This window comes from Vicugna pacos, chromosome 24 (assembly GCF_048564905.1).
Source record: "Vicugna pacos chromosome 24, VicPac4, whole genome shotgun sequence".
Classification (NCBI taxonomy): Eukaryota; Metazoa; Chordata; class Mammalia; order Artiodactyla; family Camelidae; genus Vicugna; species Vicugna pacos.
The window spans coordinates 13,949,394-13,963,034 of NC_133010.1; the positions used below are offsets into that span (position 1 = coordinate 13,949,394).

A 13,641-nucleotide genomic window follows, 5' to 3' on the forward strand; every position below is an offset into this window, starting at 1 on the left:
ATAAAGTTCAGCCACGCTGCTCTTTCACATCTCAGCCAACCTGTTGGATTGTTCTCTATCCCTGTTGAAAAAAAGAGTTCCAGAACTACTCTCGGGGCCCCTAAATGTGAGCCAAACAGGAAGCCAGTATTTCCTAGCCTCTTGTTTCCCACATCCTGCTGCTGTCCGTGGAGTAACCGGAGACGAGAACTCCGCGCTGAGGAAGAAGGACGGTCTGGGCGGAAATGCAGCTACCAGTCATCGAGCATGTGTGGGTCATGAACTGTGCTGACAGTCAGACAGTCTGTCACATGCCAGCTACCACGTGACGAACAGTCCGTCTACAGAGTGAATTTTAGTATCAGATCTGCTCTGAGTGTCTGCTTTTGTCCTGGCTTTCTCCACATCCAACTGGTTTTATTTGACACTGCTATGCATGCGTGTATTTAATAAGCTTAAAGCTGTTCTGGAGCAGGACTGAAATTTATACACAGTATGCTGGATTGTTCAACAGCCACCTTTGTTACTGGAGGAACAGAATCCACTGTGTATTCCAGAGTCGCCTTCCCTCTGTGGTCTGAGTTAGAGTTGGCTGACATGCATGAGATTAGAGAGGCAGAAAGGAAGTCGTGGCGTTTTGCTCTGAAGCACTTTGCAGGCTGATATGGTGATAGCCGGATGCCTGGTATCCGGTGGCTTCCAGGTTGTCCTTGCTGCCTCCCTCCAGTGTCCAGCTCTTTTTTCTGATTGTTGGTGCATCTGAATGACAATCAACCACCAGACACGTGGCAGTGGATCTGCAGTGCCCTGTCCCCGCATCCCCGCCACACACAAGCAACCCTACTGCAGCGCTCCTCAGCGACCCACCAGCACTTGGCTTTCCTGTTTCCCAGCCGGTTCTGATCAGCACGTCCCGCCAGTGCTTCAGGAGGTCTGGACAGCGAGTTTTCCCTGAGTGTCTCACCCCCCTTCCAGACTCTTGCGTTCTGAGCTCCTCCCATGATTCTATCATGTCCCAGTACTCAGTCTGATCCCATAATACACACGGCCACGCTCCCTCCCGAACACAACTTGGCTAAGACAGATGCTACTCAAACGTACAGAACGTTGGCTTGCATTTACTTTCTCTAACCTACGTTTGGAGCCCCCATTTCTACCAGTGATGGGAGGGGAAATGCTACTTAACTTGCCCAATTAAGGGAATTCTGCCTCTTACAGTTTAAAACACTCATGTCTAAGTTGACTTAAACTGGCTTACGTCTCGCTCCCTCCTCTTTTTCCCGGGTATGCAGTCCCCGGGTACCAGGGGAAACCTGCCCATACTCCTCCTGTTGATCTCTGCTTTGGTGCAGCCAGGCTGTCCCTGGATGCCCTGTGCTGCTCTCCCTTGAGATGCGGCTAATTCCAAAAGGTCCCTTGGGCCAATGCTGGAACCTTCTGCTAGATTCCAAGGCTCCCGACATTTACCTCCACTGATGAGGCAGGTGGCCACCCTCTCGGCCCTCATCTGCTGATTCTGGGTCTCTGCTGGCCCACCTGTCCTCTCAGCATCTCCACGGCCCCCTCTGCCTGGACACTCCTGGTTTCCTGAATTCCAAGCCCAGGCTGTGGGGGAATTAGGGCCTGTCAGGACCATTTAGGGAGCTTCTAGGAATTTAGGGAGAATCCAGAAGCAGGGAGGAGGTTTCTAAAAGCCTCCAGAAGGCTGAAGAGTGGATGTGGTGGGAATGGAGACATGCCTGGGAAGGCAGGGACTTGAGACAGAGGTTTCTGAGGTGGAGCAGTTCCTGGAGCTGACGGCTCAAGGACCTCCCCTGGGAGTGGGGATGGAGTGAAACGGCGTGCAAACGGAGCTCAGGGGACCCACCTTCCCTGGTGGAATAGTGCCTTGTCACGTGTGCTGGGGAGTGAGTGTCTTCAAGCACAGCAGCCAGGAAGCCCTAGGATTTGGGCGGAAAGCAGAAGGAAGCTTAGGAGAGTGGAACAATCTTGGACTTTGTAAGTCAACTCCAGAGTTAAATCCTGGGTCTTTGCTTAAATATCTAAGGTCGAGGTAGATGATTTCTTTGAGCCTTGCTCTCACCAGGTGTTACACGGGAACCACAATGTCCCTTCCGCAGGATGCCTGGGAAGTAGCAGACAGCCGGTACTTGGTGCATTGCAGTCCACTGTCAGCCACAGTCATCACCCCTCACTAGCTGTGCACAGCCAGAAAGGAAGACAGTACAAACGCACCACTGTATTTCCTTGACGTGGCCCCCTCACACTTCCCTTGGAGTTCTAGAATCCAGAAGGCGTATGTGTTGATTGTACTTCACTCCCACTTTTGGTCTTTTTGTTCTCTTATTCTAGCAATGGCTCCATCTTATAATTTATGGTACCTTAAATCCAGGAAATATATTAATTTACTGCTACTCCACGTAGGTGCAATGGGAGAAGTTCAATGTTCCTTTTCTCTCATTTTGCCACTAGAGGGCGTGCCCATCTGCTATTGCTGCCCCTGCTCCTCCCCAGGCACGATCTGCCAGTGAAAAATTAAGAAATAATTGAATTTTAATGATGCATACATAGCTGAAACGTTGAGATGAAAAAATAAGGTAGGTTTGGACGGACGTTCATCAAAATGCAAACTTTCAAAAACAAGGAACTCCTGAACCTCACGCGTTAAGTATCTCCTTCACCCCACGAGACCGTAAGCGCCTCGCCTTCAAGGACCACTTCGTAATGATCTCTGTATGTCCACAGGGCTTAGCCGAGTGCCATGCCTGGTACATATCTTTCTAATAAATGATTTAAAAATTGACGCTGGAGAAGAGAAAGGTCCATGTGGATTCATGAGGCATGCCACGTTAATAAAAGACTAAGAAAAATCGTAAGAAAAATAGATGCTCCATTGTGAAGAGTACAAGAAGAGATTAGCTTGAAACAGCAGCATGAGGGATTCCAGTGAGACTTAGGGAAGAACTTCCGGACACAAGCTATGAATGGGAGTGGATAACAGAGAACGAAGGTACTCCCCCCAACCCTTTCCTACTTTCATTGGTCAGGAGGAGCCACTGAATGGGAGCATGGGTCTAGCTGAATTTCCAAGCTCATTTCAGCTCCCTTTGAGTCTGTGAATGTGTTTTCCTCACTTATTACAAATCATTGCTGCTCTCTCACTGACGAAAGCTAGCCTTGACAATTTTTTTGGAGACTTCAAAGCATTCTCCAGCTGGTCTTTACTGTCAGGGGCTGGTGTGGATTTTCTGTAGATGCAGAAAGCTGAGACGCCGCAGAGGCTGAGTAATGGGCGCAAAAACCTCCCAGGGTTTCAGAGACGGAGCGAGCTGGGACGCTCCCCACAGTCCAGAGTCTGGTCTTTTTCATATGAGTTTTCTAAGCCAAACAAACAAAGAAGACTTGTTTTGCACAGAAGGGAAAAAATCAAACCAAACCAACAACAACTTTGCCTGACCTTTAAAACCCCTGTAAGCCTCAGGGCTGTTGGCTGTTGGCTATATTTTGTAATAACTGTGATCTTGTGACTAAAGAAGAATGTTGATCAGCCTGGGGACGCCAACCTCCATTTGTTACCCGGTTGCTAAGTGACAGCCAAAGAGGATTAGCCGATGGTAGATCACAGGTGCATGGAAATTTCTGCCCTGTGCTTTTGTTTGTAGTGATGAAAAATAGTTTGGAGCAATTTAGGGGAAAAAAATCCAACTTCTTCTGTGTCTTTGGCTCTTGGGTGGTTTTTAAAGAAGCCCCTCTCTGTCCCAACAAACCCAAAGATTGGAAGATACAACAAACAGATGTCTGCAGTCCCGAAGTCCCTCTCACACTTGGCTTGGCTTTCTCATCTTCCTGTCATCATTTCTTTAGCTAGGGCTGTGTGTCTGATGAAGGCACAAGACAGATTGTCCAGCTTTACATAGTGAGGAATTGCGCCAACCCTCAGTTTACTCATCCATAAAGTGGGAGAAGATAATAGGATGTCTCTCTAGGATTGTTGAGAGGATGAAAACAGATTTGTATGAGAGATGCTTCATTAGCAGAGTGCCTGCCCATAGAAAGTACCCAGTGAGTATTGGGTACTATTATTATTACCACTTCTATTGTCATGTACCAGTGTCTCTCTGTGGCTTCAGAGTGTGATTATTCCAAAGTGACATGCACATTTATTTTCCCCTCTTAAAGACTGACTGCAGTGACAACAAGTTCTGAGAAGCACCCAGTGGTGAAGGCCACCGCATGTGAAAGCTTCACCCAGCATGGGCCGCACACTGTGGCTGGCTCGTCTGAAAAGTGGGCCATTAAGCCTGCTGCAAGTGACATTGTCACAAAGGTCAGACGGAGCGGTGGAAATACCTATTCCAAGTCCCCCTGTATCCTTGCAATTCCTGAAAATAATTTAGGAGTGTCACCGTTTTGTAACATTAAAGCGCCCCATTAATCCACACATGGCACTGCACGGCGCTGCTTCTTAATGAACTCCACCAGTAACCTGCTGTTTACAGTTTTTGCACAATTAACAACACTGCAATGACCATCCTTCCGCACACATCTTGTCTTAATTGTAAGGTTATCTCCTCATGTGAAATCTCAGAAATTGAGCTTTTAAATCTGAATATCTTTTTTTTTTTAGTATACTTTGTTTTTTTATTATACATCTTTGAGTTACACAGGTATGTGCGTTTGTCAAGACTTAACAAATGTATACGTACAATTGGTACATTTCATTGTCTGTAATTTTACCTCAGAGGGAAAAAATATAAACAAATCTTGAACTCGAGTTAAAGATCTGCACACTGACTTTGTTAGCGGGGAGTGTACTTACGGCTCTCCAATTTAATTTGAAATTCATAGAAAAGAAGGTGGATAGATAGAGAAATGGGTGGGTAGATAGACATGTGATAAAGAAAGAAGAGTAAAATATATGATGGAATTTGGTGATGGAAATAGGGGTGTTCTCTGAAAATTCTTTCAAATTCACTGCATAGATGAAGTTTCCCAGTAGAATGTTGGGGAAATAGCTGGTGGTACAAAGAAGGTCATTTAATTAATTTCAGTAGTATTCAGTTTAATTTAAAGTCAATTCAACAACAACAAAAAAATAATTGAGTACCTGTTATCTATTAAGCCCTGCGTTATGTACTGAGGCTCCAAAACTAAATAAAGACAAAATACTTGGCTCGGAAAGCTTATAAGTGCATAAGGGAGACCCAGGCAAAACCACACCGTCATGGGACCAAACACTGGTCAATGATTTTCCGGAATAGTTTAATTTCAAATACTTTGATTATTTTTTAACTGTAAAGGAATCATTAAGTAAATGACTCGGGATTACTCTGAGTGCTTAACTTTGTAAGATTTTGTACACAAGTAAACTCGCAAGTCAGGAAAACAAATCTTTTGTCAAGTGCCATCTCCCGATTTCGTTTCGGGAAACATATTTCTATAATTATAACTGGCCTCTCTGTCGGTTCAGTGACCTTGCTGACATAACATTTACATTTTACTCTGCACCACGGAAAGAGGCACCGGAATACAAGGGAAAATCAATGAACATCAGAGGAGAAAGAAAAAGGCTAACACTTAACATTCACAGGAGTTGGAGTTGTTTTCAACTTTCCCCAACACTCTTCTTTAGCATCTCCCATGTGCAGACTTGCAGCCCGTCCTCCTCTTTCTAGACCCTGATCGTACGATTGTCCTGCTCAGAAATTTCCTGTGACTCTCAACCACACAGAGTCTGGTGCCACAGCCTTAACCTGCGGTCTGTACCTAACCTTCATCCATACCTTCTGCTGCGTTCGCTGCCTGTCATTTCCCAGACACCAGCCACCCTCCCTTGGTGAGGTGAGCCTCTGATCCAGCTGAAGCCTGTTGGCTTCATCTTCACTGTTCATGAAAAGCCTTCCTCTCTAAGAAGTCTCCTTAAATATTCCCAGCCCCGCCTCACAGACGGACTCATCTCTCACAGCAGCCTTGGCCTTTTCCTTCTTTCTTTGATGTCTTGTTTATTAGAGGCTGTCTTGATTTTCAGAATAAGGTGTTTGTAACTACCACCTCCACTACTGTGTGGGCCCCCGAAGGGCAAAGCCTGGGGCATCCTCACCTTTAAATGACCTTTAAGGCACTAAGTAGTGCTCTGCATGTAGTGAGAAGGCAACACGTGTTGGTTTAACTGAATCTTGTCTTGCAGAAAAAGTCAATGTCTATTCTTTGTATTATTATTATTATTATTATTATTATTATTATTATTATTATTTTACTTTTTAAATATTGGAGTATAGTTGACTTACAATATTGTGTTAGTTTCAAGGGTAGAGAAAAGTGATTCAATTTTATACATTTATATATTTTTCAGATTCTTTTCCATTATAAGCTATTACAAGGTATTGAATATAGTTCTCTGTGCTACACAGTAAATACTTGTTGTTAATTTTATATATAGTGGTGTGTATCTGCTAATCTCATACTACTAATTTATCCTTCCCTGTCTTTCCCCTTTGGTTACCGTAAGTTTGTGTTCTATGTCTGTGAGACTATTTCTGTTTTGTAAATAAATTCATTTGTGTTATTTTTTAGATTTCACATATAAGTGATACCATATAATATTTGTCTTTCTCTGTCTGATTTACTTTACTCAGTATGCTAATATCTAGGTCCATCCATGTTGCTGCAAATGGCAATATTTCATTCTTTTTTATGGCTGAGTAATATTCTACTGCAAGATTCCTATATATATATTCCATCTTCTTTATCCATTCATCTGTCCATGGACACTTAGGTTGCTTCCATGTCTTGGCTATTGTAAATAGTGCTGCTGTAAACGTTGGGGTGCATATATCTTTTCCAATTAAGAGTTTTCATCTTTTCTGGATGATTGACCCAGGAATGGGATTGCTGAATCCTGCCATAACACTATTTTTATTTTTCTAAGGAACCTCCGTACTGTTCTCTATAGTGGCTGCACCAATTTACATTCCTGTCAACAATATAGGAGCATTCCTCTTTCTCTGCACCCTCTCCAGCATTTATTATTTGTAAACTTTTTGATGGTGACCATGCTAGTGTGCAGTAACACCTCACTGTAGTTTTGGTTTGTATTTCTCTAATAATTAGTGATGCTGAGCATCCTTTCACGTGCCTGTTGGCCATCTGTATGTCTTCTCTGGAGAAATGTCTATTAAGATCTTCTGCCCATGCTTTGATTGGGTTGTTTTTTTTATACTGAGTTGTAAGAGCTGTTTCAACATCTGTTCTTAAAATTAGCTCACACCAGGCTGAGAGTGTTATCTGTCAAGCCATTGGCCAATCCATCCTCCAAAGCGCGGCATTTTTGTAGAATCATAGCCTCATGACAGACCTTCAGAAGACCTTTTGTATTTCATCACCAAAGGAGCCAAACAGGTTTCATCAGACTTCCATGATCTGGGCCTCGTTTCCCAGGCAATCCTGAAGCATATCATTCTTTATCTGGAAGGAGCACAGTTAGCAAAGGCAAGTATTGGCCTTTGTGAGTTTACATTGCTTATGAACTTACTAAATCGCTGAATTTTCCCCTCCTAGTTTTAGCGCTGACCGGCTTTGCCTCTTTTGCTGCGTGCCTAGTGCCATCTTGTGGCCATAATGCGTATAACACTCACTTACTCCAATGGCGCTGAGGCCGTGGTTTATGAGCATGCACTCAGGTCATTGCGCTTCTGCTATTCCATCTGTTTCTGTGGTCCAGAGGATCTCCACGTGGAGAAACCTGTGAATTAGCACCAGGTGAACGTACACATAGTTTCCTGCTAAGCCAACTCAACTAAGGCTCCATCTAGAAAGAATATATTCAGAATCATTTATGATGTTTGTTTTGCGTGTTTCCCCACTTTTTTCATAGCAGTACCCCAAGGGCTGTTTTCCTCTCCTTAACCCAGTTTTTTTTTTTTTTTCCCTCTGAGAAAGAGCCCTGGGGTGATGGTGGGCGTGGTCCTTGGAGGGGTTGGAAAAGACAAAGCTTGAAACTACTTCCAACTCAAGAAAGCTGTGAAAGCAAGCTTCCTGCTAGAAGAGGCGGAAAGCTGTAGATGAGGGGAAGTAATGGGGTATCTGGGTTCCGTCCCAGCGTCAGCCTTGGGTGAAAGGACAGAATAATAAAACAAACCTCTAGTACAGGGAGTAAAATCTCTTGATAATCCAAGCAAGCGGCATCTAGACTCTGCAATAAGCAGAAGGGATGTTGAGTCACTGCAGACAGTCCCCATTCTGCACTAAAACCTCCCTCAGTCCCTTCTCAGAGTTCTCTGATTAAGCCTTTACAACGAGAACCAACCTGGGCTTGAGATGCAGCAAGTTAGAGGCTGCAAATTAAATGAAAGACAGACGGGTGAGACACTGACACCACTGTTCACTCACAGGTATAGGAAATCTACTTGGAAAATGCTGTTGGATTTTCAAAATTCACAGTTGTCCTGTTTGGGTGTATCAGGAGAAGAAAGCAGCCGAGAGAGTCAGGGAGTGTCCCCGGGGGAAGTAGATGGAAGTGAGGAGAGTTTAATGGATCAAATACAAAAGGTAAGGCAGGTGGGGGAAACCTCACGGGATGGTCCAGGAATCTGCGTCTGGCAGCACGTGGCGGGGGGCAGTCACCACCGACGGCCTCCAGGTGCAGAGAGGGGGAGGGGTCCTTGAACCCAAATGGGGAGGTGCTGTGCAGAGACGCCTGGCAGGTGCTGGCAGTAGGAAATGGGAAGAAATGCCATGACCCACTTTTCTCTTTCTTCATCCATCTCCAGTCTTAATGGGTGGCCCGTGCTGCACATTGCATTCTGGCTTAATGCTTATTCAGTCATCAAACTGCTTTCTTTCTCTTCTACCTTTTTCCAGGTTGGCATGCGAACAGTAAGTGTACGCTAGCATGGTGATGCTAATGTTAGGCATAGCAAATTTCAAGACAAAGAATATAACCAGAGATAAAGAGAGACATCCTGTAAGTCAATTTTTCAGAAAGGCACAATAAATCTTAATGTGTTTGTACCTAATGACACAGGTATAAATAATAAGTTTCAAAATACAGGAAGTAAACAGAGAAAGAATTAAAGGAGAAACAGGCAAACACACAATCATTTGGAGACTAACTATCCTCCCTCAATGATTAATGGAAAAAGTAGATAAAAGAAGTCAATAATGATGCAGAGGATTTGAGCTACACGAACATAGTGCAACTAGGAAATGTTGGTATGTTAAAGAAGTTAAGATTTAATTATCTGAGAGTTGTTATCTGAAACATCTCATTTCTAGATACTAGATAAGCAATGTCTTATTGTATAAAGTTTGATGTGGTGGTGATTGGAATATTGGGTCTGGACAGATTCATGAGGTCAACTGAGAGTTGCTCCCATGTGCCCCGTGGGGTTGGAGTCCCGGGGTCGCAGAAGTAGAACACAGTCTTCATGCTTTAGGACGTCTCGATGCACCCGCGTTGTGAACTGTTTATTGATGGGACATTACAGTATTGACAGAAACTCTGATCGTTTCCCTTGTAAAATATAATAAGCAACTAAGCTTCTCAACATTGGTTGAATGATTTCATCTCTTGGGGTCAGAGGTGCAAATCTTCAGCTGAATCAATCCACAGGTTCCTCCCATATTATTTTCCAGGCGGGGAGCAAACTCCAGTCTCTTAGGAACAAGGTCAGCAGGCTTGGCAAACAGAAACAGAGCAGCCAGGGAAATAGGAATTTCAGGTGGACACAGTTTTTTACTTCGGGACACACTTACACTAAAGAGCTATTCATTATTGGTCTGAGACTCATATTTAACTGAGCCTGCTTGTGGTCTGCCCCTCTTAGGAGGAGGCTGGCTGAGGCAGATATAAGCAGTCCTAATGGAAACCGACACCAAAGTCTGACAAACACCTGCCTTCAGGGTGCTGTCTCCTCCCTAACGACTACTTACATTCCTAGTAAAATACGACAGGGCAATAAAGATATGGGCAAAGGGTTGCTCAAAAGGTCACCTTTTTATTTAAATATTTTGAGGATAACACGTACAAATATAATGCTTCTCCCATGGAACAAATGTAACTAATACAAACCATGCTTTCACGTACAAAGAAAACCATTTAGAAAATGTGATTACTTTACATACAGGAGACAAGTGAGGATTTTTCACACCCACCCAAGGAGGAAGTTGAAGACCAAGTTTTGTTGGTTTGGAGCACGTAGGTCATAGCCCCATTTTCACACAGTAGTGATATTCCTGATGCAGACTTGGCAAAAATTAACTACTAAGTCTATAGTGAAAAAAAAAAAAAAGCAACAACAAAGACTAAGTAGAGAGTAAACAATTTAGAGCACGGAACAGTGACCTTCCTTTTGGCCACAGGCTTGTGGTGTCTAAAAATATCTGCCTTTTACTTATATACAAAAGTGGGAGTAAAAATATGTAAAATCTTTTGCATAATACAAAAGTCAACAATATTTTTAAAAAATGTGGTACAAAATAAATTTTTAGAGATTCATTTTCCTAGTAAAATATCCTGAAAATTCACAAAACTACAGCCTTTTAAAAAAATTTATGGACATTTTTTATTGTAAAGAATATTAAAATAAATTATTACTGGTATGCACTTACACTTTGAAACTTGAGATGGATGACTTCTTCAAGGAGCAATAAAAATACAATCTATTTATTTGGCCAAAACACCCAAATCACTTCTTAAAAAAGGGCAGGAGGTACAAGTTCAGGTCAGCTATCTAATATTTAACACTCGTGTAGGAAGCCGTGACTAGCTAGCCAGTGACTCTGAGACATGGAATAAATCGTCATTTCAAACTCGTAATTACAGAAGTTAAAGGGTCTTTTGATATTTTTTGCAATTATAGGTAAGAGTGGCTTCTAAAATTCAGTTTAATTCTACAATAGGCACGGGGGATATATGGCAATGAAACAGGCATGGTTCTTACCACAGTGGATAGAGTTAATTCAGCTGTACTAATTTAGAAGATAATGTATCCTGAGTTTTTTTTTAATAGTGTATTTTATTACTATAAAAAATAAAGAGATCTTATGTTTATGAATGTTGCCCTGGATTAGCTTACTGAATTTGAAGTATTTAATATTTTCATGATTACTGAGAGACAAAGGGAAGGTGTAATGCTGTTTTTAAGGCTATACGACACACACGCACCCACAGGAACATGCAGTGTGTGCTCTCACCAAGCCGGTGCTCCAAAGTTCAATTAATCTTACAGGAATTGGAGGGCCTCTAGTCTTAAGGAAACCAAACAAGCAAAACTGGTTACTCAGACCGTGCATGTATCTTTGGATAAATAAGTTGCTGATAATCTGCTGGGTGCAGGAAAGCATGGAATATGGAGCAGCAACGTTCAACGCTGTGCAGAGGGGCCCGCTCAGTTTGGTGGGTGGCTCTATTGGACGGCTCATGAACTGGACACTGTTCATCTGATACATTCTTAGAAGCCAGATTTACTCTGTTTAACTTGCTTTGTGAGTACTGTTTGGCCATGAGTCACTAAAAGGCACCCAAGACAGCATGATCATTACGCCCTCAGGAAGTCCGGGAGCTCTTCTGAAGTGCACGCCTGGAAGCTGAGTCAGTGAGGTTCTCTGCATATTTGTGATGGAGGAAAAATTTAAGCCCCAGGTGTATGTGCCTCTCATGTGTGTAAGGCTCATGAAAAGCCAGGTCCCCTGAAAGCAGGCCCTCAGCCCCGGCTGGCTCCACTCTGGGCCGGCGTGTGCTGAGCGCCGTCTAGGAGTAAGAGAGCTGGACCGTGCTCTGCCTGGAGATGTGGGTGGAAGATGTGGTGATGGCACGGTTAGAATGACCAGACTCCTCCAAGCCCAAGTCTGGGAGAGGGCCTGGGACTCCAGCTCCAGAAACCAGAGTCTTTGTGGCCGTTACAGAGGTTTCAGCAGGAATATGGTAACTAGACTGCAGAGCGGAGGCAGGCGTCAGCACTCTTTCGGTCACTGGCACGCTCGGTCCTGCGGCTGCACTGGGCACGGCCAGAGCGGGCTGCACGCTCGGGCTGGGGGCGAGGACGCGCTCCCTCTCCCTCACCATGACATAGTGGGCGTCTGGCAGATGCTGAGTGCCTTCCAGAGGCCCGGACACCCCGCCGTGAGGCTGGAGGACTGTCTCGGTAACCAGGACGTTACCTTCACTAGCGTACTGCTGCTCTACCAGGGCAGAAGCCGGGGCGTAGACCCGCTCCGTCACAATCAGGCCCTGGGACTGCCCGGGGCCCAGGACCACCGTGCTTGGTGGCACCGTGGAGCCCGTGGCATAGGACGTTTCTGTCACTGTCATGCTACCTGAAGCCAGTGCCTCAGGTGGTGTAGCTACCTTTGGACCCTGCCTAGAAGACACAGACTTTTCAGTGACCACTTCCTGAGTTACTTTCTCTGTGCTTGCCTCATGCAGAGGTGTGGGAACCTGAAAGCTGCCACTGGAGGAAAGTGCCTTCTCTGAGTGGACCCTAGTTTGCTCATAGAATGCACTTGAAGCTGCCTTCGCGTTTGTTTCTCTCCTGGGTTTTGGCCTCAGCTCAATTTCCGGTTCCATCTCTATTTTCTGACCCAAGCAAACTTCAGCGAGTGTCTTGAATTTAAGTCCTAGATCATCTAAGAAGCGGTCATCTAGCTCTCCTTCAATAAAACTGCAACAGCCAATGGAACCCTGGAGAGATTCAGTTTCTTCCTGAGAATAAACCAGAAGGCAGTCTTTGGCCGTCTGAATGTCATCTTCCCCCGTGTAAGAGGCAGCTTTCTAAAACGGAACAAGAACAGGGACGTTGACATGAGTGACACACTTCATTTAAGAACAAGACTCCGGATTCCTGCCCCAAACGCCTGACATCTCAGTCTAATTGCAAGAAAACTTCAGAGAAACACGAATTGAAGGATATCCCACAACACGACTGGTCTGTATTCTTGAAAAAAAAATAGATAAACAACAAGGACCTACTGTATAGCACAGGGAACTATATTCAATATCTTACAATGAGCCGTAATGAAAAAGAAACTGAAAAAAAAATATGTATATATATGAATTACTGAACTGCTTTGCAGTACACCTGAAACTAACATTGTAAATCGACTACACTTCAATTAAAAAAAAGAAAAAGTCCCATTTACTTCCAACGAAATGATTACCCTAATAATCATCACGTTTACATATACATGCTTTTGCCCTCCACACATAAAAACCAACGCTTACCTCAGTGAAATAACTTCTTAAGAATTCCTCGTTCACTGCCAAGGCAGCTGCTTGGGCTCCGGCCATCTCTCTGGAAGCCCCCATGGCTCTCGTGGTCCTTATGGAGCCAGTGCTCAGCAGCGCGCCCGTTGCCCCTGTAACCTGGGTAGCCCCACGGGAGAGAAGGCTTCTGTGCTCCTCCCACCGGCCGTCCACCTCGGACATCTCCTGCTGCCCTTTGGTAAAGGAGGCCAAGCTACTTCCTTTCATGGTGGCTTCCCTGGCTGTCACACATCCTGCTCCAGCGCCAGCTGCGGCCGCGTCTCTGAGATCTGCTGTCAGAAGCGGAGGCACCACCTGTCGGAGCAAACACAGTTGGGCTGGTGGAGGTCCGCACGGCTGGTGGAAGGGTCCCAGCTCAGGGAGCCTAGGCTGTGAATACGTTATTTCCACGGAGGCAGATT

At 44.6% G+C, this 13,641-nt stretch overlaps 2 protein-coding genes across 2 annotated transcripts in view; one reads left to right on the forward strand and one right to left on the reverse strand.

The window, feature by feature from the left end:
- B4GALT6 (beta-1,4-galactosyltransferase 6) overlaps nt 1–13,641 on the forward strand; it is a 124,027-nt gene that overhangs the window by 92,664 nt on the left and 17,722 nt on the right. The gene's annotated exons all lie outside the window — the stretch shown is intronic.
- The window catches only part of DSG2 (desmoglein 2), a 35,642-nt gene continuing 31,955 nt past the window's right edge, over nt 9,955–13,641 (reverse strand). Inside the window, exons 14-15 of the mRNA XM_031690314.2 lie at nt 13,199–13,534; nt 9,955–12,748 (exon numbers count right to left, since the gene is read on the reverse strand). Of these exons, the coding sequence (XP_031546174.2) occupies nt 11,729–12,748; nt 13,199–13,534 (1,356 nt within the window). The 3' untranslated portion in view covers nt 9,955–11,728. The remainder of the gene's footprint in view (nt 12,749–13,198; nt 13,535–13,641) is intronic.